Source organism: Dromaius novaehollandiae, chromosome 4 (assembly GCF_036370855.1).
Source record: "Dromaius novaehollandiae isolate bDroNov1 chromosome 4, bDroNov1.hap1, whole genome shotgun sequence".
Lineage (NCBI taxonomy): Eukaryota > Metazoa > Chordata > Aves > Casuariiformes > Dromaiidae > Dromaius > Dromaius novaehollandiae.
The window spans coordinates 8,824,288-8,851,448 of NC_088101.1; the positions used below are offsets into that span (position 1 = coordinate 8,824,288).

Genomic DNA, 27,161 nt, shown 5'->3' on the forward strand with positions numbered 1-27,161 from the left:
TTGGGAAACTCCTGCACAGATAAGATAGTCATGATAATAGTAATTATCAAGAATAATAAAAAAGCCCCTTTTTGTGCTGAAATGCTCTGAATGTTTGTCTTTTTCTAACTTTTTGTTTCCATTACATTATTATGAAACACTGTTCACTGCATTTCCAGGTATATATGTACCCATGGCTGTGTGCACTTTTTATTTTTCTAATGTTGTCTTCAGACTCGTAGCATTGCGAATTAGGTAGTGTAAGATCGAGATGATGCTGATTTTATGGTCATTTGCTTCATCTAATCTTTTCTTTTTATTGGTACAGTAAGGCTTGTTCTGAATATGGCTGGAAGAGCTGCATATCATCTGTCAGATATGTAATTGTTATCTCAAGAAAAGCTAGAAAAGAACAGCTCAGTACAAATTGCCTATAATACATTTTCTTTTTAAGCGTGAAAGCCTGTTTCTTGTTTGTCAGTCACAGTTTTGCAATACAGCCATCATATCTGCAGATAAAGAGAAACATCTGTCTATACCTGGGGCATCATTTGCCTATAGAAAATGAGTCAAAGGAAATGATGGATACATAAGCAAATGCTTATTTGTTGTTTGATTGGGTTGTTGATTTTGTTGCTTTAGGAGAGTTAGCACCAGTTAGTTATTGGAGAGATTAAAGATACAAGCATAAAGCAGGTGAGTTAAAGGTGACTTCTGTCCCAGGTAGAAGTCTTTTCTCATCATTTTAGCCTACTAGGTCTCACTTTAAACAGATTGAACAGACATGTGAACACATCATTCTGCCTTGCTATGCCCATACAGCCTAGATGACAAAGAGGGAATTATAGGAATGTAGAGGAAGGCAGCACAAGCCATTGGACTACAAGTGAAAATAAAAATGATAACAACTGTCATTGACCCAGACAGGAAAGTTTATATTCTTCCATGTTGGTTGTTGCTAATGCTGGATTTATACAATGCCCACAAGTAAATCTAGACATGAGAGAGGTTTTGCCCTTTACAGCTTGTAGGACTTTGAGGCGTAATGATGAACAAAGATAGTGACTGCAAAGATTTTAGAAGGGGAATTAAACACCTCTGAGGATTCCTAGAAAACAGACAAACAGAAATGTTGGGAGACTGCACTGGGGTTTGGGTTTTTTTTCCTTAACTACTTATATTCAGATATTGATCAGTGGAATAAGGTTATTGAGCAGCTGGGAACACCCTGTCCAGAATTTATGAAGAAACTACAGCCAACAGTACGGAACTACGTTGAGAACAGACCCAAGTATGCTGGCCTCACTTTTCCCAAACTTTTTCCAGACTCCCTCTTCCCAGCTGACTCAGAACACAACAAACTCAAAGGTATGTCTAACAAAGGGACATGGTTCACATGCGACTGCTGCAATGCAATGAAAGTTTTTCAATTTTTCTTCTATCTAGTTGCATCCTCCTTTAATACCATTAGTTTCAGAGACTTCACTGTGTTTGTTTAGTGCTGAGGCAAAAAAATGTAATTTTGAAAGGGGTGTTTACGGCTTGGGAAGGTACAAGGGGATCGTAGCTTTGATTTGCAAAGCTGGAATCCCATCAAGCTTTTACTGGAGACTATGTTCACTTTAATATGAGAAAAATAGAGGAAAAAGCGAGAGTCTCATATTTTTAGCAAGCAGGTGTCCTTGTGAAAATGATCACGAGTAGTCTCTTTATCAAGGTTAGATACAGTGGCTGTGAAGACCAAATGAGTCAACAACCAGTGACTGCATGGGTTTTATTCAACTGAGAGTCAGCCTTCAAAAGAGACTTCTGGAGAACCTGGTTGGTGCTTGGGCAGCCAAGGGAACATATATTATCACAGATTACTGTGTCAAGCTTTCGTAGTGTTCATTGCGGTATGTATGTGCCATGAGGAACTGTGGTGTTCCATAATTATCTTTCTTAAACTTGTTGTAAGCCAAAGGAGCACCAGAACTTCCATTTGAAGATCTCAACACTCTACTGTTTTAAGTGGAAAAAATATCAGATCAGCCAGATGCCTGCTGAGTAGAAAATAGAAGGGTATCAACACCATCAACCAAAATGGTCTTGATGTAGCTGGAGCTTAGTGTCTGTCATGGGTGGACCTGTTATTTTGAAAAATGTTGTAGCTCAATTTTGATAGGTGAAGCACAGCACTATCTTAATTACAGTGAGGCTAGATACACCGCTCAACAATATATACTATGACATGCGTTGCAATGATTTTTATCATACATTGAAGCTATGATTAACTCGAACAGGACATTGACCTTCAGTTGGAAACAGTGATTAATGTGTGTGTGTTTAGTATAGGAAGGATTCCTAATCACAGCCCTGGAACCTCTACAAACTTGGCTGTGTATCAGTTTTGCACCACATAAGTACTTTGTATTGCCTATTAGGGTGACATGTAATGTTTTCCAATTGCTTGCAATTTGCATGTCATTATATTACCCAGAATACTCTCTCAGTTAGCAACTGTTTCATACCAAGGCTGCTCTCTGAGCTCTGGGAGCAAATTGAAAGGTCTGAGCAAAGGCTTTTGGATATAAAACTGACTAATGGAATTTCATTGGATTTGGAACTAATGAACAGGGGTGATAGTCAAACTGTGTTGTTACTCTTAGATACAGAAAGCACACACGTTTGGCACACTGCATACCAGTTTTTAAGATACAGTCACAGAGCAAGAAATAATGCATTAAAAAAATCTGCTTTTGCATCATTATGTCCTCCCATCCTTCCCACCTAAGTATTTCAATAAATAATGTTAACAGTTTGCTTTGATAGTACTTTTACTCACCTGTGTCTGATGAAATATCTAATAATATTTTTGCACTTACCACCGTTTATCTTTTATCTTTTATTTTCCTTCATATTCACTATTGCATAAGGCTGAGTGAATTATTCCAGAGGTGGAAGAGCTTAGATACTGCATTGGTAGTAAACATTACAAATTTATGTTGTTAATTTTTTTTTTTTACATGGGTTTAAATCATACGACGTTTGTTACAAACTCTTGACAGTGAGAAACAATTCGGGTAATGAAAGGGTCAGTTTGTCTGATACAGTGGGTTATATTATCAGGTAAAACAAATCAATGCCACATTATAGAACTCAAGGTATATATCAGACAGTGCATTTTTGTAGTGGTGGATAGTCTGTCCAATTGATTTCAACTTCATAATGTGAGACAACCAGGACTTGGGCCGTTCTGTGGCATATTTTACATGCCAGTGAGTTAGAGACACACCAAAGAAAGAGGGAGTTCAGTGCCACTGCCGCTAGGTTGCTTCCAGTACCTGACCCACCTGCCCTGGAGGGTATGCCTGCGTTTCAGCCTGCAAGGTAGAAGTTGCCAAGGAGTTTATCAAGTAATCTACCATCTTCCAGATGCTATGTCATGAGGAATGCCATCACAATAGCCCTGTACTCTGCCATACAGGGATCTACTTTCAAAGATCTTTAAAATCTCTCTTCAGCTGAGTGGATACTTTGTAGCATACTTGTTCAGGATTGACTATAACATTCTTGGTGATTTGACAAACCTCCAAAGTTTTATCCTTAGAACATGAATTGTTTTTCTAGGGGAGGCTAGATGTGTATCTCTCTATCCTAAATAGATCTTGGAGTGGAGCAGAGATCCAAAGCTCAGTTTTGCTGGGGTTGCTTGGAAGTGAGCAGCCAGCAGCTGAGAATTCAGCACGCTTGGTACCGAAGGGGAACTCCCTATTCTTTCCTTAGATGGCTTGTATGCTTTCTCTTACTGCCAATATAAGTGATGTAGTTGGCAGGGGGGAGGAGGACGTTCTGTGTGTTGATCCTAGACATTCTGACTTCTAATGGTCTGCCCTCAGGAATGCCTCACAGGGAGCCAGGTGAAAAATGTAAAAACAGTGAAAATATCGCATACTGCAAAACTATGTTTTATATTTAAATAAGCTAGATGTGACAATGACTTCCAGTCATTTGTTTGAGGTTGGAACATACAGAAAAGCTGGATGTTTTTCTGAGCTACCTTAAGAGGACCTGTAAGTTTCAGGTTTTGATTTAGAAGTGCAATGATTTTAGACTTCATTATGGTAGCTTTTGTTTTCTGATCCTGGCAATAATACCTTAAGCTTATCTTACTTGTGCATGTTACTCATCCCTGTACATATAATCTGCATGCAACATGTAAAATATCTTTGAAGCCTTTTAGGAGACTTACAGTAGGCAACCCTGGTGTTGGCTCCCTTTCCAGTGAATCCAACGTAAGATAATTCCTGCAGAACACTTGTTATAACAAGCAGGGGCAGAAGTACCTACAAACAAAGCCTAAAGAGAGGGAATAGACTACCTTTCTTTCAGATCTCTTAAAGGGTTGTGTTAATTCTTATTTTCTTAACCCGAGTAACCCTTCTCTGGAGGTTGTGATTTTCTGTACTAATACTGTGTTTTTCTGATTTCATTGCTCTAGCCAGCCAAGCCAGGGACCTTTTATCAAAGATGCTAGTCATTGATCCGGCCAAGCGAATATCAGTAGATGAAGCCTTACAGCATCCATACATTAATGTCTGGTATGACCCAGCAGAAGTGGAGGCGGTAAGTGAGACATGACTCTTTACTTTAGATTGTAAAATGCAGATATGATTCATAGATTCCTACTGTTTTACAGCAGCTTGATACCAAGTATGCTATAAAGAAACAGTGTTGTTATGACTATGGTGGTCTTTGGATTCATGCAAAGCTAGGTCTGTAGGGACAGGGTGTATCTTTTTGTTAGATTAACTGGCAGTAGATGAGAAAAGCAGAAACACTTTCAGGCACATGAAGCCATTATTTGCTATCTTCTGGATGACGTGCCAGTGACATGGAGAAAAGCTTTAGAACCCAGTAGCTCACCTGTTTTTGCACCTATGTAGTGCAGTCTGACAAAAGATATTTTCTTTTTCTATACACCTGTCCTTGTGAAAAACAGCAAACATAATTTCCCATGTTTATGTTGTAGAATATATGTAGAGAGGAGGAGAGTCATACAAAACAATATAAAATCCTGACCTCTGGACTCAAGAAAACCTTAGTGGAGCATAAATTCTCCTTAAAATGGGGCAGAGACTAACATGTTTTGCTGGACCATGGTTCAGTGCTCGGTGTTGCCTAGACTGTGTGCAAAAGGAAAGGGAATTTTTCTTATCATCCTTTTATGCTCTGGGGACCTACCTATGCGCCCTGATGGAGCAAGGACTGGCTGATGATACCAGGAATTAATGCAATCTATAGGTAGAGGGAGTTGGACTAGATGATCTCCATAGGTCCCTTCCAACTTCAGCTGTTCAGTGATTCTGTGTACATCAGTGACATGGTGAAGTATGTGTAGGTAAATACATATAGATGTTCCCCATAATACTAACAAATAATAAAAAGCAAATGTAATAGTAAAATTAAAATTTTGTTTTGGATGACCTTTCTCTTAGTGAAAGAGCAAAACTGATCTTTGTCCAGTCACTCAGAGAATACTTTATTCCTTCCTATCCTTCTCTTCTCCCTGGGTAGTGAGAGAGAAAGAAAAGCAGCCATGAAAGATGAGGAATTTTATACTCTTACTTCTTTTCCCCCTCTTCTGCCAGTTTAATTCTTATTCCATTCATGGCAGTGCTGAATAAAGACTATTCCTGCTGACATGTGCTAAAAAGCTTAAAAGTCAAGACACAAGTATAATGAGTAGCTTGCTGGTGTTTTTTTTTCCTGTGGATGTAGTGCTGTGTGGTTTCAGGAACTTGCGGTGACTGTAAGTATTTCCTCTGAAGTATTACATGTCAAGGTGCTTTGTATTGTTACTAGTTTCTCTTGACTTAGCGTGTCAAAAAAACACCTGGACCAATTTCGGGAGCGGAGAATTATTTTGGGTCTTTTCAGGACAGAAAGGCAGAAAAAATACAAGCATTAGGAAAAAAAAAGTTGGTGTATGAGAACAGCTCAGTCTTTCAATAGGTTTAGAAATCTTACCTCACACAGTAGGAAAGTAAGACCGTGAGCTGTGCTGAATTAAATCATTACTGTTTAGAGACATGCTCCAATTCAACATGTGGTCCATCTTAAAAGAGAAGCAAATTGAATGCACAAAACCTCATAAAATTTCAGTTGTATAGGCTTTTTGGAGTGTATGTTACTTAACAGTACTTCGTAGGGTTTGGCTCTTCTACCTAGAGAGCCTTTCATTTTTATATCCTCTTTTGTTTTCTTTAAAAAAGTTTATATATCAATCTGAAATGTAAACATATGGTATGTTGCTGTAATGCCAGACATGGGATTGTTTACTCCCAGACATGCCTATTTCAGTTCCTCGTGCCTCTTGCAAGTAGTATACCATTGTCAGATATTTTTGTTGTATTTCTCTGTTTCCATGCATTTCTTAATTCAATTCTAACAAACTACTCTGATTTGAGAACTCAGACAAGTCTTGTTTCACTTTCAGGCGCGTGGTCTCAATACCTTCTTCTGTCTTCACCTTCTTATCTGAGCAATACTGTCCAGTTCAGGGCCACTTATTCCATGGTGTTGCTTTATGTAACTGGAAAAAGAAGGAAATGTTTTTGAAAGCTTATGAGCCAGGGTCTTCTTCCAGCACAGTCTAATTCTTCTCTCCCTAGTCTTTTTTTAGACCAGGTCTCAGGGATCTTATTCTCTTTCCTTGTTGCATACTTACTGCACCAATTTGCTTTGATTTAAGAACACCTTTGATCATTGCTGCAAACACGAAGAGCAACCATAGTAAGTGGAGAACATGACAGTGACTGTTGAACTAATTCTGCTTCAGTCACATTGACCATATTTGACCTGCATTTTTATTTATTGTAAAAAAGCCATGTTAAAATTTTTGCTATTTTTACACTAGTCTGCTTTAATTCTTTATCTTTGCTTCCATGATGTGCTCTTGCAATTTTATCCCATCATTTTATCCTTCAACATTAAACATATTGGGAAGTTGCTGATTAACATTATTACATAAAATCTGCATTGTGTTATAGTTGGAGTTATTAAATGCACAAGGAAATGGAATGTGCTGATGTTGAGTGTGTATCTTTTCATATCAGAAGCGTTACTAAACAAATTCTGATGTTTGTTTAACTTGAAAAGATACAGCATTTATTTTAGGGAAGCATCCAGAAATCTCTACTGCTTTTCCACTTCTCTTTGCACGGGAATTCAAGTTGTAAATTATGCTGGGTCACACTCTCTTGACAGTCACCCCATATTTTCTGGTACGGAGTAAGGCCTGGCTGCCTTAGGAATGTCCTTACTTCTGTTTCTGATCCTAGATGAAACCAAAGGAAGACAGAAGCTCCACCAAGAGTCACTTAGCAAGTGGCTCAGCTCTTTCTATATGTTTATCTATCTATACATTTATGCATGGATGAGAGAGAGAAGTGGACTGGAAAAATGGGCCTGAGCTCATGGTCTTCTTCGGGAATCTGTCCTCGAGTTCGTCACACTGCTTCCATCCCTTTTCATCTGTTCTCCTAAACAGCAGAAATTTGGGTCCTGATCTGGCTCTTTACTGTGAGCTTAATTTTAGAGAGTGAGATGAAGTGATACACCACAACTGAACATGGGGGTGTTCTGCAGAAGTCCCTGTTTAGATCTGCTTTGCCTGTGAATTTAACCATGGAGAGCCACTTCTGATACAGAACAAGAAGAGAGTATGGTATAGTGTATATGTGGACATAATAGTTTGCCCAATTTTCACATATATGTTCTAGTAATACTTCAGATTCAGGCTGGGGTTCGATCTTTGTCATAATGAAGTTGTTGCTTTCAAGCAAGAAAATCTTTTCAAACGTTTCTAGAATTACAGCTGATGTTGAACCTAGTATTCTTGTCCTCTTAAACTGACAGAGATCAAGGGCACATCTATGGCTCAAGAGACCTAGGTTCAATTTGTGATCGTACCATAGAGTCCCCACGTGATCTAGAGCAAAATACATCCTTTCTCTAGATCATGATTATATAACAGGAATAATAATTATTCTTTTTCCCTGCCACATGAATGGGCTGGAATCTAATGAGCCCAGAAGAGCTCTCAAATGCCCACAGTAATTAGGTTCTAGTTTACTGAAGTATTCATTTCTGACCTGCACCTCATATCACCATAGATACCTGTACAAACTTGGTGCCACATGTTGTCAGATCACATTCCATGCATTTTCACTGTTGCCACTTTTCATTACTCAGCAAATGAATACAGAAGGTGCAGAGCAGTGGAAAACCAAACTGTCATTGCTGGCATAGTACCTCAAGAAACAGAGAACGTCCTGTGAGGAAGGAGTAGCGTCTTTAAATGTTCAGCAGTAAGATGGCTGGTATTGTCCCGTTTTTTGTGGTTTGCATCTCCGTCTGAATTGCATCTTTTTAGATACGCTTTGTTCTTTTCACCCACCTTGTTCTCTGCACAGTTGTCACGTAGTTTACATCAGCTGAGCTGCGTTCTCCATCTGTCTTACCTTCCAGGTTTTCTCCTCCAAAACATGCTATATCTTGTCCATAACACGCTATAGAATCATACTAATACCTTAGCCATAAATACTTCAACAGTGAACTGTTACTGAATTGATGAGATCCTATTCCCTCTGTGGTATGGAGATCCTTCTCTTTGGATCACAGCAGGTTCTAAAAAGGAGAAAGTTTCAGGCTGTGTGCAGCGTAACCTAAATAGGAGAACATGGGATGAATACATATTCATTGTATTTTGTCAAAGTCCTAGGCATTACAGAAGGAGCCTGGCTTCACTTAATACTCCTTATTTTTCAGATCTCATTTTCAGAAGAAAAGTTAAACTGGAGGTCCTTCTTTTCACTATTAACAGTTTACTAAATTCTAAATTTCTATCTGTTCGTGCTGACATGCCTTCAGTGGCTGGCTGTGAATCATTTACTAATTGTTTTCTGGAGAAAGCTTATCTCAGTTGGATTTTGTTTGCTTCTTGGGTCAGCTGTTCAAGTTCAGGCCATCCCTATTTGTCATCTGCATTATCTTGATGGAAGTAGAATAAGTTTCTCAAAAAGATTCACAGGAGATGTGTGACACCCTGTTCTCTGTATCGGTTTATTGGTTGCTGCACTGAAAAGAGTTTCATTTGTGCTGAGTACCATGCATGTCTTAACTTGCTGCTCCTGGCTGAACAGTTGACATCAGATGGGCTGTTCTTTACAAGGTGGCAAGGTACCTGTAGGTGAGAAACTTCCTTGGTGGTAAGGCTAATGATTCAGTGCTTCAAGCATGAAGTAACTTGTTACGTCTTGGTTAAAGCTGTGTCAGAGTGCACAACAGTCGGTTTCCATCTGTCCATGTCTGCAGATGTTGATCATAGGAACATAGTGTGATATCCAAATTACCTTTTGGAGTATCTTGTGCAGTTTTAACACTACACAGAAATTAGATGCCTTAAATTTTTACAGTTTTGTGCAGTAGTTTATATTCTGACATAAGCTCCAGGCTATGCTTTGTTCTAATTCCCTTCTTCTATTTCTGTGTTACTTTTTGTTGCAATTTTGTATTATTAGGGTATAAGATAATGTAATAGAATTGAATCACTGTCAGAAGAGTGTTTCCATCGCTCTCACATAAATACTTAATTTGTTGCAATTCCAGCAGGAGATTCAGGATCTAATTCAGTAAACATTTCCTAGTACTATGCTTAATGCGGGTCATGGGCAATGTGGAAATGACTTCTTCTGTATTTTTGTTAGATCTTGCAAACCTTGTAAGAGTGGAGGCCAGAGTTAGTACTCATCTTAAAAATGTCCAAACAAACCAATTCTTTGAGAGGTACTTTTGCTGATTCATTTAATTATCTGGCTCTCGTGAATTTGTCTATACTGAGCTAGAATGCAGAAGTAACAATAGGGTGCATCAGCTGCACGGAGAAGTATTATTTGAATGAGATGGAAAAACCTAGAAAGGATTTCCTGGCTCATTAAGGCCAGGTTTTGAAAAAAGAGTCATGATTCTCACTATGCAGAAGAGATTACAGTCTGATTATTGCAGATTGTATACATCTTAAGTTTCCCATTCCAATTTGAATGCAACTAGTCATTTTTCGCTATCTTGGGAAACTGTTTTATTAATGTTGATGTGTGCTACAAAACAATTGCACCGACACATTTCATCAGTGAATCTTATGCAGTGAATCCAAATCAGTAGGTCAAGTGGATCCAATTCACCCACTGAATTTTGGAGGGTGGAAGTGGAATTTAAATCTTGCCATTGCACCTCAATTCTGCAGATGAACCCTGTTTCTGCCTATGAACCAAAATACGATTGTAGATCAAAACACTGTTGGAATGGTGTGATGAAGTTCTCATGCTACTAGTCTGGATCCATTTTGTCCACAAACTATGGCACAGTTTGTGAAGCTTATGAAAATGCCTTACGCAAAAGATAAATATGTATGCTGATCACTCACTTTCACTGAATGCAGTTAAGAATTAGTCCCAGTGTGGTCTCAGGTTTTTGTGACTACATCTCTTAGCTGTGTTTGGGAGCCAGATTTTATAAATAAAGGACAAAAAGCAAATGGAAGACTACTTTCTCAAAGAGTGTATTCAGACCAGTTAGCCCCTTTTTCTTTATGAATTATTCATGAGCACATTCAGAATGTGTGTTCTTTATTGGAATTAGCTGACAAATGGTTTATGCAAACATAGAACAGCCTAAGGATTTCATACAAACTGTTGGAGAGTGTGCTGTTACAGATTTTTGATTCTCAGTGTGTGATATGTTACCTGATCTTGCCTGTGCTCCCTGAGATGGAAGATTTCCAACCTGAGAAGGAGTTTCTATACATGAATAGATGTGATGCTTTCTGTTTTTCTAACAGTCCTGCAAACTTGCGTGATAATAGAGAGAGTGAGATGTGTAGCACAGTAGCCATTCTTATTCAAACTAAGATATTTTACAGCATTTGTTCAATTCTTCTCTGTCTCTTAAAGGTATTCTCATATGTTAATTATGAGGAGACTGGGCTATTCTAACCCTTTGCTGCTTCAGTTATCTGATAAACCAGATAATGAATTTTGCATTTGCCCTCTCTGAGTATTTGGTTTTACTCTTGTTTTTCATTCTCTTTGCTTGCTTTACAATTAAATTCAGGAGTGCCATTTTTAATGTATTGACCTTTAAAAAACTCAAGTGTTTAAAACATTTTGGAAGCATTTCTCCCCTGCCATCTTTAACCCAACATGATCTTTTGTTAAAATAGGTTTTAGCCGGGCATTTGTATTTTACATGTCACTAGCAAAACTGTAGTTATTCATGCCATCTTACCGCTTCGCAATTGCTTGGTTACTGCTTTTTACAAACATACTGTTTTGGGGCCTTTGAATTTTTTTTACAGTTACATTCAGCAAGGCTTCTCTTATGTCAAAATCTGACTTCTGTGATGGGTATCGTCTAAGGTGCATAGATTTTTTTTTTTTTCCTGTCTGAGAACAAGGCTTTAGAAACAGAAATTTAAGTAAAGCATGTTCATCTTTGACTCATTAAATGCTGAGCACTTCAATCCTCTACTGGCTGCGTTGCAACCTGAACTTAATAGTATCACTTTGTGTGTAATGAACAGGAGGATCAGAACTTACCTCTCCAGCAAAGGGATCAGGAGCACTTTACAGAAGCTTAATAGGTGCTAAGGTGTTCTTCATCCTTTGCTGTTGTCCTTTACACAAGGCAATACATTGTATTTGGTGATGTATCTGGCTCTTAGATTTCAAATAATGGCTTTGTTGCTTCCTAGCAGAGGGAGAACAAAAACTGAAAAGCAGATTTTACATTCAGTCTTTTCATGTCAGACACACGACAGGTAATAACAGTGTTTTTTGCTTTGCCTTCTCCCAAGCTGGCCCTCTCTCTTCCTAGATGGGTGCTTCACCCCGCTAGCTTGCATCTTCAGTAGATTTGCATCCCTTTTGTGGGCTGAGTGCCAGAGAGTAAAATGGGAGCCTTAACTGTGTCCTGCAAAGCAGGCAGGCAAGGGTGTGGTGGAGAGAGGAGCGGGAGAGGGGATGCACTATCAAAGAAGTATATTCTGCCACTTCCTTGGGGAAAGTTTGCCAAGGACTGTCTCCCGCCTTAGTGAATTCTCCTTTAGAGTTTGCCCCATAGCAGCCTTTCATGGCATCCCTGAGTCTGTACAGTGCAGCTCTGCTCTTCCACAGACTTCCGTGGCAATGTTTAGGCCAGAGAACTGGGCAACAGAGTGGTAGGAAATGAGTAATGGAGACCATGCCCATGGCCACTTCTGTTGTGCTTAATGTCCCACCGTTTTTCTTAATTACCCCCCTGAGACTTACAGTCCTACACTGTATTGCATCTGCTTCCGTTTACTGCACTATTTTTCTTTGCTAGCATTTGATCAGCACTTTTTCCGTAGAGTGAGGACTTCCATTATGTGACTAGAGATTTTTTTTGGTTGCTTAGGTTTTCTTAAAGTGTTGTATAACTTTCTTGCCTGTTGGGAACCCCTGCAGTTGTTAAAACTTCTCCATGGCCAGAGTGCTCTGAGTTGTGAAGGCAGGAATAAGATCCAGGTAATGCCCTGACTGTGTAATAGAACAAGCCACGTGTAGTAGGGTTCTAGCCAGCATCTCCAAACTGGGAGCCTGCTTTCGAGTTTCTTACCAATACTTGGAGCGCTGTCTTGCAAGTGTTAAACAAGTAGAATGCACTTTGGCCAAAGCAAACTAAAACAAAACAGAAAAACCCCAGCCAACTTCAGTTACTTGAACATGCTGATAGAGTTGGCAATAACTGGTTCTGCAGTAGAACTACTGCCTCTCCTGTTCTTCACTAGAGAGATTTGATTGATAAAAGGCAGGTGATAATTTGTAAATTGGAGTATTAGTGTGGGACTTAAAATACAAATGCAAAACATTTTACTAACCCATAAGCTTTTTCTCTCATCCTGGCAAGTCCATAAGAGTAGGATTCATTTCACTTAATTTTAGCTGCCCAAAAGGTTAGCATTTATTTGAAGCTACCAATCTAATCTCTCTCCAGAGTGAGTGGAAAGAGACAGACACCTCCAAAGGGCAGTTCTTATCTACCGTGGGCTCACCTACTTTAATCTATCTTGAGATAGTTAATTGTATTTTTTTAGGTGTATTTTTCCATAGATCATTGATGGATCATAGGCAAGTAGTTTAGACTGAGCCTGCTTGCCACAGTGCATAATATTAGGCAGGGTTCCTCCCACTGTCAACAACTCTGTACAGTAGAGATAACACTGAAATTGGGAGGATAAAAAGGTAATAAAGAATACGGTGTTTTCAAGTATTACAGCAATGGGGGAGGATTTAGTTAACTTAGATATCTAGTTAGATTACTCCCTCTCCTCAGTAAATCACTCCATCAGCAGCAGCTAAGCATCTACAGTGCAACATTCATTTGGCTCAGAGAGCTAGGAGGAAAGGTAACTGAAAGCATTTAATGTGACAGGGGGAATTTCCAAGTGAGCTGCTGCAATATCATGAAGCGTCAGTGTATGTTGGCGAAAACAGTGAAGAGCACCAAAGACAGTTAAGAAAATAAGCAGAGAATTTGGGTCAAAGTTTAACTTAGAAGTAATGACCCTCTATGTCTGCCCAGATTTACAGCGTTATGTGTGAGGAACAGATAAAATGGCTCTGTCCAGTTAAAAAGCACACTACTGTGACAGTTGCAATCCCGTTTTATAAGTCTATTAAAAGTTTATGGTCTTTAACAGGCCACATGGGGGCAATAAAATTATGACATCTCGTTCTAATGGGCAAAGACTGTAACATGAATGGGAAATGGCAGGAATGCAACACCCTTTCTCCCCCTGACGTGCTCAGCAGGATTAAACTCTTCTGGTCTGCCTTGAATGCCATGTTACAATGCCCTGAAAAACAGAAGAAGAAAATATATGTGATTGCATGTGGTACTTGCTATTCACTAACAGCATGAGGTTGCACAGTGCTCTGACTCTCCTGTAGACTTCTGTGTAAAAACCAACCACATCCAGAGCCCTTAATAGCTCTGAAACTATTATTATTATTATTATTATTATTATTATTACTACTATTTTTACATTTAGAAACAGTTTTTAGGCTCACCTGTGGAGTGAGTGGCCAGGCTAGATTTTGGATACGGAAGAAATTCTTATGTCTAACATAATTCTTTTGTCTACAGAAGAAATTCTTATGTCTAACAATAACTTATGTCTTAACTAGTAACCTAGTTAAATCCATGTTCTTTGGGCCCAGTATCCTTGAAAATAACATCATGGCATCAGGTTCTCCAAAAAATAAATTGTTGCTCTGAAATTCATTTTAATCACATTACTCACTGATAATGTGATTTCTCTACTTGACCAATTATAATTAAAACATATTTTAAAAAATATGCAATCAAAACAAATCTCTATAGATAACATGTTTATGTGTATATGGAATTCCCAAGATTTTAGGAATTGTGGAAATCTGTTGTCCATCTTTAGATTGTGTCTTTGGTAGCAATCAGCACGTGGTATTTCAGGGAAGTCCGGTAAACTTACCCAATAAATAGGCATGGGGATATGCTAGCCACTGTAACATTCACCTTCCCCAGTACATCCCCTTTCCCTAAGTGAGTTCTGGGGTTATGCCCTAATTCAAAGATTAAATAGTAGTTTTTTTCTGTGTCCCAGCATTCCACATGAAGAAGTGTCATACTGACTTTCCCCCCTATTCTCTTTCAGAGATATCAGTGCAGACAGGCAGGTGTTAGGACAGTTTTAACACTAGTGTAGCAGTAAGGCATATGTTCCAGCAAAGGAGATTAGATTTCAAATTTTGTGTGTGAAATGGCTTTTCAGAATATCGGTAAGTACTGCTTAAGTGGAGTTACTCAGCAAAGAGTTGTGACCAAACCAGCTTCCACATCAAATGTCAGGCGTGGTAGCCAAAAAAAAAAATCCATTATCAAACCAGCTATAACAGGTATATGTAGGACATCTGGTCATCTTGATGTGAGGGGCAGAAGCTGAACTTTTAATTGGAGTATTCAATCCTTAATGTCTCTTTTTCTGAAGGGAATCTAGACTTGGGGCAGAACCTGGATGAGCGCTACTATTAGATCAGGCCCGATATAGAACGTTCTCTGCCATGAATTTAAAGGGTAATTCTGCATGAATATTTATTCATTACCTTTTTCCAGTAGCAATCCCAGTATAGAAGGTGCGCAATCAATTCACAGCGTTACTCTGCATACATGTCCCAAACTCGTAATGTTTTGCAAGTATTTATAGCACTACCGAGTCCAGCTTCTGTCTCACAAGAAAGATACCCCTACACCTGTTCTATATTGTGGGGAAAACAGAGTTCAAAGAGGAAAAGTTTTATTTCCTGAAATTGTACTGTAAAACCAGAATAGGAACACATAGACCTTACTTCCCTGTTTTGCGTTTAATTTTGGGGTAATTCTTCCTATATGTTCAGAGAAAGTGTCTCAGTTCCATTTCTAAACAGTACTTATGTTTATTACTCTCATGTTATGGTACTTACTTTACCTCCATAAGAGCATTTGGACTATTATCATGAATAAATGAGACTCATGATACCTTCTTTCCCTCAAACTGCTCTATTCTTTTTTCAGGAAAGAAGCTGTTTCTAACCTCTCTTGCCTCCACATCTGGACTACTCTGTTGAGTAGTCTCAATAGCTAATCTCAGTAGCTCCCTGATGACATATTACTTAGCTGTTTTCTCTTCTGAAAATGGTGTGCTTGAGACTTTGTTTGCATTTACACAGATACCTTTTTTTAAAGTTGCTATGCATTCTCGTCCTGCATTGAGATTATCCATGATTAAGTCCCAAAACTGGTGTTTCCTTTTTCACATATCCCCTAATATTTAAGAGATGCTGCCTATATGCATGTCAGTGTTTTATCCCAAAATGTTTAAATTAACCATGAACAGAGTGCATTCCTAGATACACTCTTCAGAATAGCTTCAGAGCTGCCATCTAGGTGACCCTGAAAGTAACTTTCAGAACACTTTTGCCGGTTGTTCTCTAGGATGTTACTGGCTTGAGCTGCCTGTTTCAAGTCTCATTCTTTTTATATTGTTGACATTAGAAATTATTTTGGATGGGAGAGAAACCTGCTTATCAGCACTAAAGTTACATTCTAATGCAAAAATGCTGTTGTTTTCTATTCCTCCCCTTAATTTTTCAATTACTTTGTCATTTCATAAAAATTGAAGTAATTTGGGGGCAAAAATGTTTGCTTGCACGTTTCTGAAAGATACTGTTTGGAAGAATTCATGTTCTTGGGCTATTGTTGAGGATTTAATCTTATACATTCTTTTCTTCATCTATAAATGATTTAGAAATGACTTCATTTTGGAGTCTTTTGCACATCAGCCTGAACTCATATTGCTTACTAGTTGGGAACTATTGTTTGCCATGGAACTCTTCTATTGTGCCATTGCATGTGAACAAAACTGGTATCAAAATTTTCCATAGATCCTTATCTGGTATTTTCTGTTCACTGATTTTGAAATTTAGCTTAGATTTTATTGTTCCTGTAGTTATCTCCTGTTATCTGGCATATGCCATCTGTTAGAAGAGAGATTTCTTAGAAAGCTGCAGGATCAGAGCTTAGAATTTTTCTTTTCAAGTATTTCTGTGTGTCAACAGAACATTTTAAAACAGAGATATATTTTGGGAGGGCTTTTTTTTTTTTTTCCCACTGTAACTCAACACTGCATTTTTAATTGGTTTTATTTCATACCACTTACATTTCGCTGGAGTATCTTTGCATCTAGGACCACTCACCAGGGCCTGAGTTGTGAATTACCATGAAGGCTCATTTCTTGTTCTATGCATGCCAACCTGTTTGTTAAATTTTAATTTGATTCCATTTCCTACAGTGTTTGTGGAAAGAGCTTGGTTCATAGTTCTCAATCCAAGGTCCTCTGCAGCCAGAATATAAACTGCTACTCCATTTTTTTTATCCCATTGTGTGTAAACTGTCTATGACCAGCTGTTAAATACAAACTGTTCAAAAGTAATTACGAATTTCATAGTTTGCCATGGGGGAAAAAAAAAATCCGCTTTCTCTTATTTTACCTGTGAGTACTGAGCATTCCTGGTGACCAAGAAGCCCTTTTGGAGTTTTCTGTGATCTTATCAAGCAACATAACAAAGAAGGGATTTTTTTTTTTTAGTGTCATTTTCACTACGTGTGACATTTCAATGGCAAAACTGAGGCTGTCAGGCAGTGTGGCTTTTCTGGTTTTCTCTTCTCTTGCTTTGGCTAGTGTGAATTCAGATGTCGTATATAGCCTCTGTGGTGATCTGCCACAGGTTTTTAATGATCTGTTGCAGGATTTGGTTTTTTGCTGTATGGCAGTGATACACATCTGTTATCTCTCAAAAGAAGTTTGCAGCCCTGCTTTGTACATGGTACACAGATATTTTCTCTAGTCAGCTATATCTCTCCAGTTATAGCTGATTAATTATGGAAGCTGAACACAGCTTCTGCAGTGATCTTTGTTAATGTCAGTGAGAAGTAGTAGTTATAGAAGAAAGAAGCATTTGTTGTCTTTTTGTTCCTTTCCAAACCAAACCAAAGCTTTCTCCAACTTGTCATTTTCCTTATGTGCAAGCTGTTCAGTGGTCTGTGTGTAGCCAAGTAATCCGGACTCCTGCTGCATGGTATCCTTACAGTCAGACTGCTCAGAAACAGCTCAGACCACAGCTTCTTTGGTGAAAGCTCTGGGCAGAATTTTCCAAAAGACTCTGCAAAGAATCCAAGGAATGAACAGGCACCGAGGCATCTCTTCCTCCATCCCCATAGTGGGATGGTACCCAGCTCACTGTGGTTTCCCTAGGCAGTGCTGGGGTAAATGCAGGGCCCTTGCTGCTTTCCTGTGTAGCTAAAGAGTTTTCAGGCCTCTGGTGTCAGCACGCCTGTGTAGTTAGGTTTGCACTACAAAAATAAATAAATAAACAGTATCAGTAACACAACTTAACTTGTAGCAAAACGCAAAGGAATTTTTATATGCACCTTTTATGAGGATCTAAGCCATTTAACAGATTGTTTAACCTCACACCATTAATTTTTATAGCTTCCATTGCCTTCGGTATTTATATGTTGCTAACTCTATCATTGCCTTGTATGGCGCTTCATAACTACCAATCCAGACTCTGTGATTCTGGGAACAGCTGCAGAATCAAGCGTTGCTCCAGCGAAGCCTCTAAAAACAGTGAGTCCCCACATCTTCACCATGTTGGCCCTGGCTCTGCAGAGTCAGGGACAGAGAGGGCAGAATTTGTTCAAGTGGGAGCTCCATTTCATTCCTTTCCCTTTCTAATAGTAGCATCCAAAACAACCCCTTTTGCTTTGAGAAAGCGAGAATACATCAGCCTCAACGTGTTTTGCTTTGTTCACTAGTGAAAAGCTTTTCCTTCCTGGATGTTAGAAAGAGATGAATCCAGTTACCTCTGTTTGTTTGTCTGATCATGTGAAGAACATTGCCTTTCTTTTTTCTTTTTTTAAGGAAAGGTTGTTAAGTTGTGTGAGATAACCGCTGCCTATATTTTGTGTTTTTCTTTTATCATTTTTATTATAGTCAATGGAGATTAAACGTACTGCAAAATTATTTTAATAATCCATTTGTAAAATGTAAAAAAGAAGAACCATTGAAACAACAGTGAATTATTTTAATACAGACAAAAAATACATAATTCCTTCCTTCTCTTCCACATCCAAAAATAGATTCTGTTCTTTGTTATTGTTGCCAGTTCATTGCTTACAAATCAATCTGATTTAGAGAGAAAATGGCTACCTTAAAATAAAGCTAGATGCTGCCACCCATAGGATTGATCCACACTCTGCTTTGATTTTATCCTACTTTAGCTGTATTTTTTCTGAATTCTGTGTAAATTAAACCATCTAAGTCTCAGTCAGGATGGGCTATATGAAGGATTTATAAGAATTTCTAAAATATAACTACACATAGAAAATTAATAATGATGAGGTCAGTCGTTTTCTAAAGCATTTTAGTTAGCTGGGTAGCAAAATCATTTCTAGGACAACCTTTGTAGCAAGTAAAGCAAAGACTGAAGTCAGGTGCCCGTTTCACATGCAGGATCCAGGCATGGCAGCTGCTCTGTTTGCTCCATTGCGGTGGCAATGCTTGTATTACAAACCTCTCCTCCCCCCTCTAGAAGCTGGTGAAAAAATCTAGTTAATAAAAATTGGATAGTCAGCCTGAGGGGGTGTTATCTGGGTTGACAGTAATGTATTAAGCTCTGTTGTTCCCATTAGCTTTAGTGAGGATCACAGGAAAACGTCTTCATTCCTGAAACTGTGGTGGTGTTCTCAGCTCAGCTTTATGCCTTGGAATCAGTGAAATTATGTAATAAAGATTTCCTTCCTTCCTTCCATCGGGAAATTTGGATGGGAAAGCTTCGCTGTGAGACCGCTTTCTGGGACTGGATTCCCGGCGCGAGAGTCCTGGCCTGGCCTGTCAGTGGAGCTCCATTGACCCATATTCTGCACAGACTTTAGAGGTTATAGATCCTGCCTCCGTGAAGAGGGGAGATTTATTCATGTGATGATCACACTGAATACCCTTCACTCTCACTCCTGCCAAGAGCCATGTTCTACAGCTCTGCGTTCTGCTAGCTCCCAAGTAAGGCTCTGCAGTGAAAGCAGCAATACAGCATTAGGACAAACTGAGCAGCTGCAGTTTCTGGCATCCTGCAGTGTGTGAAGTACGGCATTCACTTGTTCACCCTTGACTGTCTTGATTGCAAACTAGGAGTTTGGTGACAAGTGAGATTATGCTGGGCTCTTTCCCCAGAAAATGCCTTCAGAATGTGTTAATCTAGCATGTGTTAATCTGCTGCCTTTCTTACTGCCTTTTAACCAATTCCGCCTGCTTAAGACATTGGCCGAAATAAATTAGAAGAGATATAAGGTGAGGGCTTTGTGATTTTGAGAAATGTGTCCAGGAATATGTATTTGATCACTTGTTCCTTTTGGTTGCATAATTTCTGCATTTGGGGATTAAAGCATGGAAGGAATATGTCCCTTCCTTCCTGGCTCGGAGAGAAATACCCCATTTTTCTTTGGAGGATGTAAAAAGAGTTGTCTTGCTTGTTTGGAACTGTTTTACTCACAGCATATGCTCTTTACAAGCCCTTCACTGAAACTTTGAGAAATGAAGGTACTTGTAGGATATTCTTGCCCAACTTCATTTACCTGCTTTGCTTCCGTCTCTCTGACAAAGGAGCGGTGGGTCTGTTGATAGGATTCAGACTACAGCTGAGCCAAATGCCTCCCCCGTTGCTACCACCCAAAGCCAAGAGCCAGCTCCTTAGTGAAGCAGCCAGGCTCTGTAACTCTCCTGTAAATTCACAGGCCCCCCGGGTTTTTCTCATCTTCACAAATACTCTCTGCTTTCCCTCAGTAGCAAATGCATGCTGTAGGGTTCGCAGAGTGGCTGAGCCGTAGTCCATCAGGCTCAGCTGGAGGAATGGAGGTTACTGCATCCCGCTGGTCAGTGGTGAGGGTCACCCACACTCTTTCATAGCGTTCACCTTCCTGGTATCATGATCAGCAGAAACATAGAGCCCTGTGGAGATTGCAGTGGCTTTGATTTAATCTATCTTAAGCTTCAGGACTGGCTGGAATAAGGGACAGAAGCAGGTTGTTAGGCTAATTAAGAGTACAGCTACATCACTTTTGGTCTCAAAGTTCTTATGTAGTTGTCTCTTACCTTGCTGACATGGCCAAACCCGCAGGTGTCCCTGCTGAGTCCTGGCACTCACTTTAAACCCATGGCACAGATTTCAGCTTCCATCTTCTGCCTGGGATGCAGTGGCTTTCTCACACACCACGGCTCTTGGCCCATGCTGCGCCCTGGTAAAGGCACTTTGTATAGAAAGACACATGCACCATGGCACAACTTAAGGCTGTACAGCTCATCTCCAGCCCTTAGTCTTGCAACAGTTTCAGTTGTCCTGAATTTGAAGTTGCGCGAATTGTTAGCCCCAATGACCTTGACTCCAAACGAACAGCTTGTATTGTTTGCTGTCAGGTGCGAGACTTGGCAATTCAGGACATGACCTAACCCCTTTTTCTTTAGCCCCAACGCAAAAGTCATGCTAAGGAATCTTCTCTTGTTTTCTGTGGGTTTGTCCAGTCCAGGAATCATACAGTTTTCCTGTGCCACTATATCACTGAGCTGTTACTTTCTCAGTCCTGTCTGTAGCATGCTGATGGTCTTAGAGTCTGGGGAGCAAATTCTCAGCTTTTTAGTGAGTCAGAAAACAGCTCAGTATGCGTGTTCAGTAATGGAATGTGTTGAAAGGGACACAAAGGCTGCGTGCCCAAGATGAAAGTTAGTGGAAGTACTGATGAGCAAGTAGAGCCTTGTAGATTGTGTTTCCTCCTTCATTAGATAGTAATATCTCAGATGTTGAAAGATCTCAGTAGAATGAAGAAGGAAAGATTCCTTTGCCTTTTTGGCTGCTGTATTTGGCAGCAAACATCAGGAGAGACAATGAACACACTAGGCTGTTGTCCACTGAAAGCAGGTGCTGAGGGTCTAAGGAAGCTGTAGTTGGCTATGTCTCAGTAAATTTCAGGATCTGCAACTTCTGTGACATTGTCAGCAGCCAGAAAATAACAAGAAAAAAACCCCTTTCTGGCCAAAGTAGAGTTACTTTGGGTCCTATTTCAATTGCAAGGACTACACTTGTTGTTTAAAAAACGAGCAGGGAGAAGTACTGTGTTTCCTTTTGCAGAAGCTGTTTATCACCAGAAATGTTAATTCTTTTAATATTCACGTGTTTCATGTGTTTTTGTATGTACAGGATGGATAACAGGGAGAGGAGAATTTATCTTTACTTAAATAAATATTGGAATTATTTATTTATATGAAAGATAACCTGCTAGTTAACTTTGTTTCTCTTCTGCAGCCTCCTCCTCAGATATATGATAAACAGCTGGATGAAAGGGAACATACAATTGAAGAATGGAAAGGTAATCACAGCTTAGAATTACATGGGAAAGAGTATTTCTGTGCCATATAAACCAAATCCCACTGCCAAGTGCAGCTGTGTAAACCGAAAAGAATGCCTTTGGCACCAAGAATGTAGCCCTGTAAACTGATACGTTGGTAGCAAATATGTAAGAAATATCCTGAGTGCCATCATTATCTGATTACATGGGTTAACATTAATACAAGAGGTGCAGATTCCAACACTACATTGAAATCTAAGGATATCATCTGAGAATAGGCTCAGTAGTTCAGCAGCACAGTATGTCAGGATTTTTCTCAAAGTAAACAACACTGTATTATTGTGCTGCTTCATTTCTAAATACTGTAATATTAAACAATCTATTCTAGTTTACCCTATTTGTCTCAGTTCAGCTCCAAAAAGGAGAGGAGGGTGAGGGAGGAGAGAGATCTTAGGCAAGCAGAGCTGTCAGACCCATGAAAACCAAGTAGGGCTGACCAAGGGAGCCTGTGGGAATGTTATGACAAAGGAGTGTTAACCTCCATTCCTTTCCAGTCAAAGAAAAGATACCAGAGCAGTATGAAAATTAATATAAAAAATCAAAGCCCAAAATGAATATTGCTGTGAGTAGTGCATGGACAAAAGTTGGTTTAATGTTTGTATTCCGTCATCGCATAATTATCTGGGAAGGTTTCACTACAGTCTCTTTAGTCTGTTTTACAGAATGGTACATCTGGCCTATTTTATTTCATTAGAATGTGTTGCATAAGTGGTCAAACTCTTCCTGGTGTGTTTGTGCCTTCATTTTGGAGTGATGTGTAATCTGACCCGTCTTTTTTTTTTTCCCAGCAGGCTAAATACATTATAGTAATAGCTACCTAATAGTGCCAGACTTTGAGTACAGACTGTTACTTAATTCATAGAGGGAATGACAGTGGAAACAAGGATAGGCAGAAGAGCAGGAAAGAGGAGGAAGATCAGTTAGTGGAGGAGAAGACAGAACTCATTTACAGTTAATCGCACGTATTTTGAAAGCACTGTTTGCGTTCCATGAATTTTTTTGTTTCTGATCACAGGCATTAGTTCCTGTTTGTAACCGTTCCAATTCTGTCTTGCAGAACTCATCTACAAAGAAGTTATGAATTCTGAAGAAAAGACTAAAAATGGCGTAGTAAAAGGACAGCCTTCTCCTTCAGGTACTCAGCCCCATTGAATAACCTCAGTGTGTTTTCCACAGTGACAAAGTGAGAGTGGAGATAGCTGAACCCCTTGGGCTACACCAGCAGTTATGTATGCCAGGTTCAAAAGTTTTAATGCAATATCACGATCATAATGGGTTGAGCTTGGTTAACTGAATTCCAGTGTCATGTTAATACTTAAAAATTGGTCTACATGTGAGGATGTTGAACATGTTTGGGGTACTATGTTGTTACCGAGCTCATGTTGTTAGAAAGGCCCTCCAGGTGTTCCCTTACTGGCATTATGGAAAGCACTCCAGGGACTCCCTGACTGTAAAATTAAGTTAGACGCATATGTCGTTAGGGCAACTGGTTAACTGTCCTGCTCGGTGCTGTGGTGATCAGACACACAGGGCAGCTTGGATGTACCCTTGTAGAGTCCTAGTCACATGATTTGCTTCTCTTTTGCTCCTTCCCTACCAAATCTTTCCCCTTTACCATCCTCCTGCTTTGCAAATAAGCCTCTGTTTACCCTTTCCCATTGGCCCAAATTTTGTTCACTTTGTACACTTACTTGGTATTTGAGACATGGTTACCCTGGTAATTCCTCTGGAGAGATCTGTGGTTACATGTTACATTGTTATGGATGGGGGGGCTTATTTCACACTTACAGTGATTATTAGATGGATAACAGGACTAATACTCTGCTAGTCCGTATGAGCAAAATTGTTGATATTAGCATATATCCATCTGCTTAACACAGAATTCTGCAAACCTCATAAACATCACGTGATGGGACCTACTCTGGTAGTTTATCCTTTCAGAAATCTGATAATGTTAGAACAGCTTGATTATGAGTTTGGTTGACGCTTCAGTGAGAAGGGAAAGTTTTTTTTCAAACGTGGACTCAAACTCCTGTCACAGAAATTCACAGACGAGTTTTATGTGAGCAAAATTTACGTCAGGAGTCTTTTCACAGAAATGCGAAGTGTGACTGCAGATACACATGGATATTTGTGAAGGTACACTTTAACTGGCAGACTTGAAGTGCCCAAGTTTTGAACATACCATCCCAGTCATACTTATGGGTAGAACGTCTGCAGAGTCTTTCTGGAAACTGTAATTGTTTGATTCAGTGTCTTCTACATATTTTAATTCGATGCAGTACATTTTTGTGCGTTCTCATATTTCATTTGCCACTGTGTCATGTGGGCTAGCCTAACATTTGAGCAAGAATGCATCATTAGTAGCTGATGGGACGAAGGGAAACACAATGACAACGGAAGTTAATACAGTGCTGGCTGGTGATATTAGAGCTTTAGCACTGCACCTGGATTTTGACTTAAATAAAATAAGATATGGAAAGCAATTCATTGTGTTCTTGACTAGCAGCGAACCAAGTAAAAGGCATGCAAATTTGACTTACAGAAATATTGTGCCACCACTGAAAATAAATCTGGGGCCTTGACAGGTATCTGATAAATCCTCATTTTTTAATATTGCTACCCTATAGAATGGTGATTGCAATCTGATTTATGAGGCAATAGCATTGTAGTTGCTGGTTTCAGGAATTAATTTGTGAAGACTACCCAGAGATTACCTTTATATAGTTCACATTCTGTTTTCCCATGTGGAAGGCTTTTATTATTTATTTACAAACTTGCAATTTCTAAAGTGTTTTTCTTTTACTCTTCCCCTTTGTTTTTATATTGCTAGGCACAAGCAAGTATAGCAACTGTTTAAACGTTGATCTGAGATGAGGCTGTTAGGTGGCCCAGTAGCTTTCCCATTTCCTATGACTTTGTGCACTTAACTAACTTTTATTCAAAGCACTGAAAGAATGAGGTAAAACAGGTCACGAGTTCTGAGCATGAGGCAGTTGAAGGAGACTTTTCCTAATAAAAGATATATATGTGCTTGTATTTCTAATTTAATAGATAAACTACAGAATGGTCAGGGTTCATCGCTTCTCGAAGAAAGTAGTCTCAGATAGTCGTGACGGGGTAGGAAGGATTTGTAGACCATACCTGATACCTGATCAGTAGTGAAGACCTGATATAATCCCTTCCTACCATAGTAAAATAAAGTTGTGTAGTGTAGTCTGGATCCTTCAGACATCACCACAGTTCTGTTGAATTCAGCAGACCGATAATGAGTTGCAAGGTGACAACATGAGTTGTGAGAGCTGCCTTCACTCACTGGGTAATGTTAATGCAAGAAATGAGAGGAACAAATTTCCACAGGAATCTGATTTGATTAGGTGCATATCATAGTTCCTATATTGGGCGCAAAACCACTTCTGTCCTGTTTTGAGGTCTTAGCGAGTTGGTCCCAATTGAAGGTGCTATATGTGGTATTGTCTTTGGGGAAATGCTTGTTTCCGCTATTGTAATGTCATAAAAACATTGTTTATGCTGAGAGAATTCATGGCTGACTTAGCATGTGAAGATGAGCTCAATTTTCATTACAAAAAGTGCAATTTTGTTCAGAGTTGGTATGTCAGCCTTCCCATTTTACCCTTCTAGTCCCTGTTTTTTTGTCCCAGGAAGGAATTTCTGGTTTGCACGTTTGCCAAATGTAAACATGTTTGTAGGCGAACCTCCACAGTTTCTTTTATCAAGATAGTCCAAGGATTCACATTCTTTTCGATTTCATTGTGAGAAGCAAGCCTACGGTTGTGAATGTGGAGAAGCGTCCTGTAGCCAAATTTCTTAGAGGGGATTTGATAGGTATTTTGTTTGTTAAAATTACCCCAAACGTTACCAAAATATGGCCTAAAAAGCTCCAGGTGTTCAGCCCAGATTTGGTAGAATATAGGAGATAATATGGCCAAAGAAACCATACTACTACACAGCAAGGGCTTAAACTTTTTACAGCTTCCAGTGCTGAGCAGACTCGGCATGTGCCCTCAGCATGTAGTAACTGAGCTATTGAACTTCCTATAGAGCAGAAATAACGCTGAGTTTTCCTCTGTAATAGCTGTTCTCAGATGCTTTGGGCTGGCGTAATGGTGTGGGCACTGCTGGGAACTCAGTTATCTTGACAGCTTAAGTAACTTGGGGGGCATGCTGTTTGAGTCAGAGGCATATGATGCAAGAGCCAGATCTATGAAGCTGTAAGAGAGAGAAGGTAATAGTCTGACCAGATATGAAGGTGCATGCTTCCTTCTTCCCTTCTGAAGATAAGCCGTTTCTCTTTGGTAGACAGAATTACGAGGCATAAAGCCTTAGTTGTCCAAGCAAGAAAGGCAGTAATGAACATACAGAAGAATTACGTACAAAATGGAAGTGTTCTAATAAGAGGAAGCCAACAACATTCAGTGGCTCCTAGTCAGATGGCAGAAGTTGTAGCTACTGCGTGGATCTCATAAAAAGCAGCTCAGAGAAGATTAGTCTCCTCTTCTTCTAGCACTGTTCCATAGTCTATATTTAGTTATATTTCTCTGTTATAGGAGGTATAGCCAAGGTCAGGAGGAAAATTGAAGCAGGAGGAAGAGAGAGAGGATATGCCCAGACCAGCTGGTTAGTTGGGGAACTTTTTAGAGAAAGGGGACTTCTGTCATGAAGCCTATCTCTACTGTGTTCAGCCTACTTGCCCATATGTAACATGTGAGGTTAAATAAGGAGATGACTTCTGGATATTGGCTACTCAGTGCATGTTGAAGTTAATCGAGAGCTATGCAGGGCACTGATCTGGCATTGTCACATTCCTGACGAATAACAAACTTCCTAGCGATCTTATGAACTCTGTCTGGTCTATTTAAGAGTAATTGACATAAAAGCTCAACACACACATTGCTTTTTGTTCAGTGTTCTTGACAAGAGTTTGTAAAGCTAAGATTTGGGGCTCTGTCAATATAGCAGACGAGTTGGAGATGAGTTTCCGTGGTTCCTTGATAAGAGCTTTTAGGGAGAGAGCTGAAGTTGACAGTACTGACGATATTAGTTACCTATTTGTACTCCAGGCTACATGAAGT

At 39.4% G+C, this 27,161-nt stretch overlaps 1 protein-coding gene across 3 annotated transcripts in view; it reads left to right on the plus strand.

The window, feature by feature from the left end:
* The window catches only part of MAPK10 (mitogen-activated protein kinase 10), a 200,805-nt gene that overhangs the window by 160,431 nt on the left and 13,213 nt on the right, over positions 1-27,161 (plus strand). For all 3 annotated transcript variants that reach the window (XM_026102785.2, XM_026102790.2, XM_026102788.2), the window contains 4 exons: positions 1,165-1,347; positions 4,460-4,584; positions 21,966-22,029; positions 23,126-23,203. In XM_026102785.2, coding sequence (XP_025958570.1) covers positions 1,165-1,347; positions 4,460-4,584; positions 21,966-22,029; positions 23,126-23,203 — 450 coding nt within the window. The remainder of the gene's footprint in view (positions 1-1,164; positions 1,348-4,459; positions 4,585-21,965; positions 22,030-23,125; positions 23,204-27,161) is intronic.